The sequence below is a fragment of the Pagrus pagrus genome (assembly GCF_965226575.1).
Source record: "Pagrus pagrus genome assembly, chromosome: 3".
NCBI classification, from domain to species: domain Eukaryota; kingdom Metazoa; phylum Chordata; class Actinopteri; order Spariformes; family Sparidae; genus Pagrus; species Pagrus pagrus.
In genome coordinates, this window is record NC_140187.1 from 1,293,442 (window position 1) to 1,305,991 (window position 12,550).

The window sequence follows — 12,550 nt, forward strand, 5'->3', positions numbered from 1 at the left end:
TTCCCCCTCAATCATATCACCCTCTCCTCGATCACTCCACTTCAGCTCAATGGCTTCTTTAATGGCACGACAGAGATTTTCTGTACGTCGTCACAACTACATATCTTCCTTCTCTACTCGCTTTTAAAAATATCCACTTTACACGAACCGCTCTGCGCTCGCTGCTTTTTCTTTTCACCTCTTCTCTTTCATATATGATCGTTCACAGAAGCAGCCGGTTCACACAGAAGCTTCTCCTGTTTGTTTGATCTACAAAGACTCAACTGCCAATTAAACATAAATGAAATGAAACAAATTAAATGAGCGGCTTCAAGTTTCACATTACACTCCTTTCCTAAATGAGACATACATTACTCAAAAGTGACACCTACGCTCGGCTCATACAAACAGAACAAAGCTGAATCAAATTAAACAGTTTTTGCAGGCAGCCAGCCTCTCGAGGCGACGGGCGACACGAGGATAACATCTGCAACAGACGAAGAACAGAAGAAGAAGAAGATCCTGTCCCTCTTGGATCAACTGGCCGACTTGTTGTCATATAAATCGTCAACAAAGCCCTGTTTCCATTGTTTCTGGTTCGATTCCCAGCTCCTGTGAACAGCATGTTGAAGTGTCCTTGAGCCAAACATGAAGCCCTGAACCTGACACCCCGATGAGCAGGTTGCACCGCACACGGCCGCTCCGCTGCCGTCGGTGTGTGAGTCTGTTTGTGTGCGTGGGTGAATGCACGATATTGTAAAGTGCTTTTCAGTGCTCTCTGTACCGAGGCTCTGTATAAATGCAGTCCATGAGCCATTTACCATGACCCCACTTCACACCCAGACCATAACATATTCTGCACCTTCACCAGAACCGCTGCATGTTAAGTGCCTTGCTCGTAGGCACCCGAACAGCAACTATGTGTGGAGGGAAGTGTGCTCACTCATTCACTGTTCATGACCACCAGGATCTGGGGCAGCGACCTTCCATCACAGCTCCGCTTCTCAACACAAACGCCAGAAACATTGTGTTGTGTTGAAGTTTTCAATCTTCGTGGTTCCAGAGGTAGAAAACTTTCCTGCAGAACCACCATGATTGTTTTTACTACAGTGTGTCTTCAACTGGTGGATGGATTGCTGCTTCTGTAGTTCATTCATTAGGTCCACATTGTAGTCTGACCCACTCTGGTTTATGTCCAAATACCTAAACTAATCACGTTCCCTTCAGCTGTGTGTTGTGTTCAGTGCTAAATATCATTATTTTAGCATGCTAACATGCTACCTGCTTCAATAACATCCCATCCTAAACGACTAGACAGGTCGATGACCCTCAAAACAACGTGACCCGTTCAGTGAAACTGCGACCGGCGTTCTGGACCTTTGTCGTGTCGTTGCAGTTTCCTCAGCTTCAGGCAGTAAAACCGCTCGGTTAGGTTCAGGAGAAGATCCTGGTGTGATACTTGCATCTCAAAGCTCCTGTAGGTAAGACAGTAATACTGACGCTTCTGAATTGTAGGTCGGGTGGAGAGCATCAGTATTTGACGAGTTGATCTTTAAGTTACGTAACGTCAGTTAAATAAATCACAAAGTTACTCAGACTTTTGTTTTCCCAGCGGGCTGAACAGCAGGTGAAGGTCCTGTGTCTGTTTTACTGTCCACCTCCAACCAACTTTACATTTCTTTATGCTCCGTTTTCAATATTATCTCGTCACAACGTTGTGCGTTTGCTCCGGTTAGATTTATGTGCAAAATCAACTCGGTGAGGATCAGGAAAACCTCATGGTTCGACTTAAAGTACCAGTTTTAGTCACCACAAACACGGCAGGATATCGTCCTGAGGGCTCCCAAAAAATATCCAGTGGATTCACACTGTGGCCAGTGGCTCTGCAGCCGTCTCACCTGTAACTCCACCTCCATCTCCTCCACCTGCTGATGTGAAAGTCGGGTCACAAGTCCATATGGTGTAATTAAGTCAGCGACACGTACAATTGTGAACGCATCATCATTTCGTCCGGGAGACTGTGTTTCCTGCACGCTGCCTTCAGCAGGACTGGGTTTTAACACCATGTGTGCTGCGAGGAGCAACAACGGACTGAATAAATATGCGTGGTCACAATCCTTCTGTTTTTGAATTTTCCAAATCAAAACTCTGTTTCTGGAGCCTGCAGCCACCAGCACGAGGTTACAGTCGAGTCTTGAGAGGTGAACATGAACCGCGCTCCCGCTGAAAGAGACCAGAAAGCCATTACAAGACAAAAACATGAGGCTTTTATCACAGACAAAGAGGGATTTTTATGAATTCATAGAACACTTAGTTGAGCTTTTATATCCAATCAAGCCTTATTTCATGCAGCGCTCAAATGCACAGGCACATATAAAACCACTCCGGGTGCCGTCAGCGTGTCCATAAAGTCAATATGAGCAAAGGCAGCAAATAAATTAGGCTTTTACCTCACAAAGATACATGTTTCCTTATTCTGGAGAGACAGGGACTCGGGTCCTTTTTTTATGTGGAGAAATATTCATTAAAGAAAAGTTCAATGTCAAATATAATTTTATTAATAAGTGTAACTGAGCAACTGGATCTTGTTTGGTTGTTGCACCAATGAGATTGTTTTGATTTTGTGTATTTAACCATAACTACTCTCATGAATACACATTATTTAGATCCTTAACTTAAAGGAAAAGTTCACTCAAAAATGTAAATCCAGTCATTATCTGTGAATCATTAATCTACGTAAAGTCAGGTGAAGTCTCGTAGTCCACAGAACATTTCTGGAGCTTCACAGTAAAACAGAGTTGCAGGTTTCAACTGAAGCAGCTGGAGATGATTTAAAACAGAAGAACAACCAAAGAAACAAAAAACACTTGATTAAAACTTTGCAGAATCAGCTGTTAGCACCTCCTGTTTGCAGTGAACTCGTGGATGAACTGATAACTATCACTGGATTACTCTCATTTTGAAGAAACCTTAAAAACATGATGTTTCTAAGGCAAGTTCTGCACACGTGAGGAGCGTCCACACAGCTCGTCCAGACCGGCAAAACTGATTATTTATATTATTATTTTTACCCTCGTCACAGTCCAGCTCGATCACCCTTCAGACGGGCTGCATGCTAACACTATTAGCTTAGCAGCTACAGTGAAGACAGTGATGTCACGACTGTAAAACTCAGTGTGGGGTCTTGGGGCCTCTGGATACTCTGGATACTCTGGATTACAACAGACAGCCAGTAAATGTTTGTTTGTTTTACTGTGAAGCTCCAGAAATGTTTTGTGAACTACGAGACTTCGCCTGAGATTTTATTTTTGGTTGAACTTTCGACTGTTCGAATGACAAACGTTCATTTCAGCTGTCGTCAGTGTCGGCAAACACGCTGAGTTGACGTCTTCCGGATGTTTTTGCTCATGAAAAAAGACTAAATCATTAAAATATCATGACGATATCAAAATATCTACTGCACTTTTACATTTCATCTGTTTTGTGAGCAAACATCTTGTATCTTGTAGTGAAATTAAAAAGTACAATAGCTCCCTCTGTACTGTAGTAATGAGAAAGTACCAGTACTTCACAGCTGTACTGAAGTACTCAGTTACTTTCCCTCTGTGTGGATCAGACTCACTGCCACACTGACATCGACAGGAACCGACATGATGATCATTCACACCGGATCAATGTCCTCATCATAACTCCATGCAGGAGGCGTTGAATAAACATATTGATTTATTTGCTGGTGATTAGAGCGCGAGCCTTTACAGACACAGATAGGCTGTGAGGGGGGAGGAGGGGGGAGAAAACAGAGGACAAGAAAAGAAATGTGGGAGACAGAGAGCAGATCTGCTGAATGAAAGAGGTGGAGGACTGGAAACAGGGCGAGGGGGAGGCAGCTTGTGGGTGGAGTAATTCAGAGAATGCAAGGCACTGCCTCCCTCCCTCCTCCCCCCTCCTCCCCCCTCCTCCCCCCTCCTCCTCCGGGTGGAAATTCATCCTTCAGGCTGAGCAGCGGACATTTGTGTGGAGCAGCTCGGGAGGACGGGACGTGTTCAGTCGTGGAGGCTTGAGGTCCGGCAGCAGCAGCAGCAGCAGCAGCCTCTCAGCCCGGTTCGTGGTTCTGTGGCCCGGCTGGAGCGAGCTCTGATCCACTGCAGCACACAGCGATGTGATTTATTTCAGCTTCACCTCCAAACCCACATTTCCTTCTTCCATTCTTCTTGTTTTCCCTGTTTCCCTGCTCTACTTGAGGATTTGCCTGCTGGGTTCATCTGAAGTCTCCACTCGGTGCTTTTTTTCCTATTTTCCACCGAGAAGCAGCTTCAGCTTCCAACTTCAGCTCCGGAGACATCCTGCCGCCAGCGGGGAGGAGCGGGTCTGACGCCGAGCAGAGAGCCTCTCTGTCCGCGCGGCTCTGCGTGGAGACGGAAGGAGGACAAACCGAAGCTCCGCTGTCGCCAACTCCGCCACCAGCCCGCCTCCACCGCCGGAGCCGGAGCCGGAGCCTCCACCGCCGGAGCCGGAGCCGGAGCCTCCACCGCCGGAGCCGGAGCCGGAGCCTCCACCGCCGGAGCCGGAGCCACCGGAGCCTCCACCGCCGGAGCCTCCACCACCGGAGCAGGAGCCTCCACCACCGGAGCCACCGGAGCAGGAGCCTCCACCGGAGCCTGCGGAGAGAGAGGAAGGATTTAGGCTGAATAACACGGGGAGGATATAAACGTGGAGGAGACTCTGACGGTCAGTCTGTGTTTAAATCATGATCTCAGTCCTTCCTGCGTGTGTGTGTGTGTGTGTGTGTGTGTGTTGCTGGAAAGAGAAAGTGTGCGCGGGGCAGAGATTCAAGGAGAAAATCACAGCGAAATGTTTACTGTCGGAATATGACTGCGCACACACACACACACACACACACACACACACACACACTAGTGAAATCTTTGATAACACATCCGGGTTGTGTGTGTGTGTGTGTGTGTGTGTGTGTGTGTGTGTCCGGGGTATTTTTAGGAGATCTGTGTTATTAGCTGCTCGCTGGGCTACTTATCCCAGCTACCGCTCTCCGCCCTGCGCCCTCTCTCTCCCTCTCTCCCTCCCTCCTTCCTCCCCTCCTTCCTTCCTTCCTTCCTCACCTCCTCCCCTCGTCTCCTCGCTGTGTTTCCTCCCCCCGGTGCTCGGACAGCTGAAGCCCCACACCAGGCTCATTCCTCTGGCTCCAGAACCCGAACAGGTGCATTGTAAAGCCGGGCCGCGGTCCAGGAGCGCAGGGCCTGTTACTGTATTTCTCTCGGTGTATTTTGGGATGAAGTCTGTAACGTTGCACCCAAACTGAGTCAGTGACCTCATTGTTCTTCATCCTGTGTTTTCTGTCTATCTCGTGCTGTTGCGTGCCTGCGCGTGCTCTCTCTCTCTCTCGTGCGCCAATGGAAGTTGGTTTTAACGTCGCAGCGCGTCAGACGGAGGAGACGCGGCGGGCTGGGGGGGACACAGACCTCATTAGGAGCATTAATGAGCCCAGTAATCCCGACATGTTGGAGAAGGAATACAAAACAGAAAAGGAGCCACATCCGGTTGTGTGATGATGTGTGGAGCCGCTGTAGAGGTGAAGTCAGGATGTTCGCCCACCTCGTCGTGATTCCTCTCACGTCTGCTTTGCCATGGAGACGTTTGACAGCCTGCCGCGGTCTGGGTATGTCTCCTCTGACCGAGGGACAGGGCAGAGAGAGGGGGGAGAGAGAGGGGGGAGAGAGGGGGGAGAGAGAGGGGAGAGAGGGGAGAGGGGGTCTGCAGGTGGATGAAGTGGCAGAGGAAACTACAGAAAGCTGAGTAAGGCTGAGTTGAGTCTGAGGGAAGCCCGAGCAGCAGAGAGCAGAGGAAGACTCGCTGCTGCAGCCGATCAGTCGATTAGTTGTCAAACTATGTTGATGGGTGATTAATTACTTTGAGTTGTTGTATTCGGAAACAACTCTGATTTCATCTCCTCTGTGACGGTGAACTGAATATCTTCTATAAACTGACGAGTTCGGATAAAATATCTCAACATTTTGCAGAATGTTGAGATGTTTTATGGCCCAAGCAGCCGAGCGATCACAGAGCGAGCGATCAGGAATAATCTGTCTCCAGCCGCCCGGTGGGGCCAGAAGCAGCAGTTTATATGAAGCCCACAATATGAATAATATAATATATGCACGCTCCCTCATTATTCATTATTTTCTGAGCAGAGCGGTTCAGCACAGAAGGTGTTTGCTCTGGTCACTTTCAGCCTGAGCTGCCTGGTCCACAGTGACGTGAGCGAGCTCCATGTTCGTGTTCTGACGTGTGAATGTGTCAGTTTGTGACCTGAAGGTGCACCACGGGATCGTTATTCACCCCGTCACTCGTCTCTGGTGTTCTCCTAATGTTAGTTTTGTTTTTTTGTCTTCAGCTTTCCTGTGTGAGGGCTTTTTGTCCGTCAGCAGGAGCTGAGGCTTACGCTCTGGCTCCACTACAAAAGGTGTTTTTTTTAGACACTTGGCTGTTGCAACCTGACCTTTGAGGTCCTGGTGGTGATTCAGTTCATGTCTGGCTGCTGTCCTGAGTCTGATTTGCAGAGTTTGTGTAGCAGCGAGTTAAATTCCTCACATCTTCTCCACCGTCGTGTTTTCAGCTCGCTCTGGTTTAATGTCATTTGATTGTTCAGGAATACTTGGCTGCTCCGTCCCACACGCCCTAAATGAATTAAAGGACTCTGCTTGTTCAGTGATGGGCAATTTGGAGGCTTTTGAGTGGTCCCGTGGGGGCCATTACTCTCCGTCTGAGGCCTGCAGAGGAGGCCTGGAGGTCCACCTACTCTCCTGCTACCCCCACTGGACGTAAATCAATACGTTCTCAGTGCAGCGGCCGGATCCTCTGCTCGTCTGCTCGTTCTGGTCTCTTCTGCTCTCCTCGGTGACGTAAACGAGGCCGACCTGCAGCTGAGCACACTTTGCTTGTATGTGTGTGTAAACAGGCGTCATGTTGATGGGACCGCCGTGTTTCGTAGACAAGCGAGTCTTTTAATCCTCGACACAGAGAACCATGTTTGTTTCCCCCCCGAGCGGCAGGAACCACCTCCACTGATGCTGATGATCTGTGCGTGTGTGTTGGTTTCTACGCCGTGCTGTTAATTTGTTCACTGAGGTGTGTGTGTGTGTGTGTGCACGCTGATTCTGGGTGTGTGTGTGTTGGTGTGTGCTCGCCCACGGTCAGGCATGTTGGTGTTGATCCCTGTATATCATCATTAGAGCTGTTCCAGGACTGAAGCTGCACAATTAAGTGAAATCTAAATCAAAGTCACAACATTAAAATTGCATGAAGCTGCAAGAAGGTCAAATGTGACTCATAATAAAGTTCTGTAGAGCTGCAGAGATGTCCTGACCCACAGGTCTTTGTTGGTTTGGATCAGAACCCAACATTATCAGTAGGATTTAAATGAGATGCAGAGATGATTCCCACTGATCGTGAATCATATCTGTCAAAATAATCACAATATGCCTTACCCAAAACTGTCACGGTCCAGATCCGGCCCACTCTAGATGAGTTCATCTGGCCCACATACTGTGTGGAACGATGGCACTTGGGTTGGTCCACTCCTGATGTCAGCCAAGAGCCAATCACATCAACCAGAACTGGTCCAAGTGTTCTGGTGGGCTGGATCAGGCCCAGGTCTGGATCATCCCACACGGTATGTGGTCCAGATGAGGGTGTCTGGTACATTTTTCTCTCTGGGTAACCATCACTGCAACTGACCATTTCAAATTACCTAAAAGTTTGCATCTGGAGCGAGTCATTGATGTTACTGATATTACAGTCACTGTTATTACTGATATTACAGTCACTGAGGTTACTTCTCATCTCATCTCACTGAGGTTATTTATTATTTTCCATTTTTAGGCAACAACATGCTTAAATTTACTCAAAATACAATGTTAAACACGTGTTTTACAGGATAATCTCTCCTATGTGCGTATTTTTCTGTCCTTTTCCTTCGAGTTGCGACGCTGTGACATCACAAAAACTCGACTGGTCCTGGATCAACATTAATTTTGATGATCTCAGAGCAACACCAACATGTCAGATGGTTCTGTGACCCTGATCCTGGGTCCTCAGTGTCTGTGTGTGAAGATGAGGCTGAAAAAAAGCCACACGTGTTCAGTCGACTTTCCCCGGATGAAAAAAAAAAACGGATTATAAAACAGATTAGTGTCCCAGGCAGTCGCAGTAAATAACCTCATCTTGTCTTTTTTTGATGAGGACGCACAGCCTGCCACACACACACACACACACACACACACACACACACACACACACACACACACACACACACACACACACACACACACACACACACACACACACACACACACACACACATCACCTGTTTGTGTATTTGACTGGATGTGTGTGTAGCACCTCCATCACTGCGCTGTAGGAGGAGAGCTGTAACAACACAAAGAGGTGAGAAACACTCTGTATGTTGTTCTCTCTCCCTCTGCAATGAAAAGAGGGCCAGTCTTCAGTGTGTGTGTGTGTGTGTGTGTGTGTGTGTGTGTGTGTGTGTGTGTGTGTGTGTGTGTGTGTGTGTGTGTGTGTGTGTGTGTGTGTGTGTGTGTGTGTGTGTGTGTGTGTGTGTGTGTGTGTGTGTGTGTGTTCGTCATAATGTTTTCTATCATTTTCACAGAGGAGATCTCTGTGCTAACCTTCAAGGGTTAAGTAAACAGTGTGTGTGTGTGTGGTGCGGCTGTGTGTTTCCCGGTGCTGGTGTTTGTGTGTCGGAGCGGCGGCACCAGCAGAGCTCGCCTCTGAAAGGCTCCTCAGTCTCCAGTAGAAAGATGTGCTGCTCGGCTTAAGAGGTTTAAATTACCTCGAGGAGGCAGCGGAGCCGTTTGTTGCGACCGTCTCTTCAAGGTGATGATCAGCTTAACAGGTATTGAGCAGCGCTGCACGAGATGTAACGCACACTGTGTGTTCGGCCTGCTGTGTGCTGGAGGAGGGAAACAAAGTCAGTGGGTCTGTTCTGTGGTTTTGTGAGGAAACCCTGGAACGCCGCTTTGGTTCTCGTCTTTGGCTTTTCTTTTTTTCTTTCACCGCTCAAAGCTTACATAATCGCTGATGTGCTGAGAAGCTTCTGACCCGAGATGACCCGGAGAAGCTCGGTACAGACTGGTTGTAGAAATTCAAAGTACTGCACGTCATTCATGGAGACGGTGGAGACGAACTCTCTGTAGTCGAATGTGGTGGACAGACGCATCCTGTGCTCTGAACGACTCCTATCATCTGTTAAAGGCTCCGTAAGTGACACGTGGTCTGGAGATTTTAATTTAAATGTTATTTTCGAAACGCACAGCTGTGTCGTTGTTATCCATCACATCTGGATGAGTAAAGTTCAACAGATCGCTTGTTTTATGTCCTGATGACGTTCGTTTACATTTCCAGACTTCTTTTTAAAGATAAGAGGTGTTTTAAATCAGCAGCTTGACTTCATCCTGGTGTGTTTGTGCAGGTTAGTGTGCAAATGATATTCACCAAAAATAAAAAGATCCAGGAAAAAATAAAAAACAGCCTTCAGAGATTCGACACTAAAAAACGAAAGATAGAAATTCAGTTTCTGACAAAGTTTCTCAAATCTGTCCCGTCTTCACAAACAAATCAATAAATCATCTCTGAGAAGAAAATAAACCATCTGATACTACCTGCAGGATTTAAAGATCAGAGCGAAAAGCTAATTTAGATCGATTTTTGATTAGTAGTCACCCCCCGACTCATCGCTCTGCTAACAAGACTGGTTTTATTTTCTTTTTTCCCCGAAGAGTTCACAGCTTTGAAATCCATTATTTTTTTTATCCAACAGCAGCTTCAGGTTTTATCCCATCTTCATCTTGGCAATCAAGATTTTTGTCATAAAGACGACGTCAAACATCTTCCCCAGACACCTCCTCCTCCTCCTCCTCCTCCTCGCCTCTCTGACGGTGTTTCCTTGTCTACGTCTGAGCTACTCCCTATTTCATAAATCAATATCATCCAAAATAGGATTGAGCTCCTCTGTTATGAAACACCTTGTGTATCCTCCACGAGATAAGTCTAATCTTTGGCTCCCTGCTTTTCAAACTTCAGCTACAAGTGGAAAGCAGGATTCTTCTTTGGGTTTAGAGATCAGGACAGTTTCTTTTTATTCCTTTCCATTTTCAAAAGCTTTTGGAGAAAAGTAAAAACCCTGATGTGTGCGTGTCGTGGAGTAAGCCTATCACGTCGGTAGATGAGATTTAGATCCTTCACTCTCACTCTCTTCCTCCTGCCGCCTTTCTGGGCTAAAATAGGGGGATGAGGCATCTCCAGTTTCTCTGCCTACAGTTGGCTACTATTCTGTCGCTGTGAGTCATGCTCCTCCTGACAGGAGTGAAACACCACTTGTCGATTGCACATACGGCACATTTGTCAGAACACGAAAATAAAACAGTCATGGGATGTTTGAAGAGCCCTGCAGGTTTTTAAAGGGTGTGGGGCCGGGCTCGTCCCGGTGCTATTCTTAGTGGAAGATAACAACAGAGAGCAGAGACCGGGCTTCTGCTGATGACGCCGGCTGCAGGATTCAAAGGGTCCGACGGTGTAAACCGGGACAGAGAGCTGAAGTTGGTCTTTTTGCAGTTGTCATGGTTTCAATATGTTTTAAAATAGAGGCCAATAAAAACGTGTAACCGAACAGACAGTCTGCTCTGTGGAGGTTTAATCCATAATGTGCTGTAGATGAGTCAATGGCCTCGAAACAGCTCCCTGCTTCACTGTTTGCAGAAACATTTATGCTGTGCTGCGTTTTCTTTTGATTGCGATCTACAGTCGCTGCTGTCATGAGCTGTAATTCTTTGGCATACATTTCCTCTGGGTTACAGTGCTCGGTGCAGAGCCCGTCAGTCTGTCAGAGCTGCTGTTGTTTTTTCCCCCCACGCTGCAGACGAGTCTCCAGCTGCTGTTTTCACTCACCTGTTGGAAACTAGTCAACGTCACCGGGAACCCACCAGGCCTGTCGAACCAACAGCGCTGTAAACTGAGCGGGCGAGGATACGGATCAAATTACGTTGGTATCCAACCACATAGTTTTCTTAATCCTAACCAAGTAGTTTAGTGCCTAAACAGTGACAGCATGACGTGTCGTTAGTGCACTGCACCGGTCATGATGTCTTTTAGACGACCCTGACAGTCGACCTGTTCAGTTGTTCAGGTTTGGGGATGTGTGGCCTGAAGGCGAACCACTGCAGCTGACACCAGCACGACGAGGCTTAAACATCAGGTGGTTAATTAGCTAGTTGGAAAAGTTGTTGTTGGAGATAACTGGTTATTTCTACTGTCCGCCACAGTAAAAATGGTCGGTCTGGAAATCCGCACCAACATGCTGTTTAGTCTGGTGAGACAGTATGTGAGGTTTTTTTAGTCTGTCTGAAACCATTAGAACGTGAGTTGCGTATTATTTATTATTTATGGGGAAATATTACAGGACGTGAACTCTGCTGCAGCCACAACAACAATATAACAAAGCTGCCGGTGTTTCCTCTTTGGATCGGGCCGACTACATGTGTGGAAGCTCTACACAAACATAATGTGCATCAGCCGGCGCTCTTATGCAGTAAAGCCGTAATGATTCATTCAAGTCAAAGTGTATAAATTTGTGCTGTGTCAGTGTTTATAAAAGTTCACACCCATCAGAGTTAATTTAACACTTTTAGTTTTGAACACTGGCCCGGAGCCACGTCGGCCCTGTGAGCGAACAAACAAGAGTCCAATCAACACCTGTCGGCTTTAAACAATCATCACTCACGTCGTCACTGTTATCAGAACAGATCACGTCAGACAGAATGTGTTTATCACAGCGGATCGCCTGCGTTATGAAATCATCACTACACAGAAGAAAATCCGTGGATTGATCCTGATGCCGCTGAATCGCAGCGACTAAAGGAACATGTGAGCTGTGATGTGGCGGAGCAGAGGAGATGGAGGACACACAGCAGTGTGGTAATGAGAGATCTCTTGATGGACGTGTGTTCTCCTCTTCCACAGGGAGCTCAGCAGGGCGGATGCTTAATCACAAGTGTGCCTGAACTGGATTTATTCTTATGGTGACTCATTATGCCGCCCAGCAACAGGAATAATCCTCCCTGCAGTATATGTGTGTGGTTTGAAATCCATCTGACGTGGCAGAAGTTTCAAACATTTGAGTTATTGACCGAATTGAAAACCGTGACCATAAATATCTTCCTAATGTGCTGTTTCATCAGCAGGTCCTCAAATTAGCAGATTATTTTTCATATCCAGCAGCATAACGCTGGCAGCCAGAGACGCCGAGTGACTCCAAGCGTCCGTGTTTAGACGGTGTGGGAAAAGCTTCTTCTTTTTCATAACTCAAGCTGTGAGAAAGCGTGACAACACTTGTGCCATGTGTCTGCAGCTCTGGAGCGATTACAGTGTTGCTCCTAGTGGCAGTTTCCTGTATAATTGCAGTTGACATAGCTGTGTAGTGCTGCAGAGGGAGACGGCGCAGCAGCAGGCCGGCCGGGCCATTATGAGCGATCAGTGTAGC

At 47.2% G+C, this 12,550-nt stretch overlaps 2 protein-coding genes across 2 annotated transcripts in view; one reads left to right on the plus strand and one right to left on the minus strand.

Annotated features, from left to right (window-relative positions):
* Window positions 1–3,776: 3,776 nt before the first annotated feature.
* On the minus strand, window positions 3,777–5,641 carry LOC311255142 (uncharacterized protein). Its single transcript, XM_084349364.1, has 2 exons — window positions 5,097–5,641; window positions 3,777–4,637 (listed from the first exon to the last, which is right to left on the minus strand). The coding sequence occupies exons 1-2, from the start codon at window positions 5,308–5,310 to the stop codon at window positions 4,306–4,308; spliced, it is 546 nt and encodes a 181-aa protein (XP_084205490.1). The 5' UTR covers window positions 5,311–5,641; the 3' UTR covers window positions 3,777–4,305.
* The window catches only part of dag1 (dystroglycan 1), a 54,066-nt gene continuing 46,084 nt past the window's right edge, over window positions 4,569–12,550 (plus strand). Inside the window, exon 1 of the mRNA XM_084349363.1 lies at window positions 4,569–4,707. The gene's annotated coding sequence lies outside the window, so the exon portion shown is untranslated. The remainder of the gene's footprint in view (window positions 4,708–12,550) is intronic.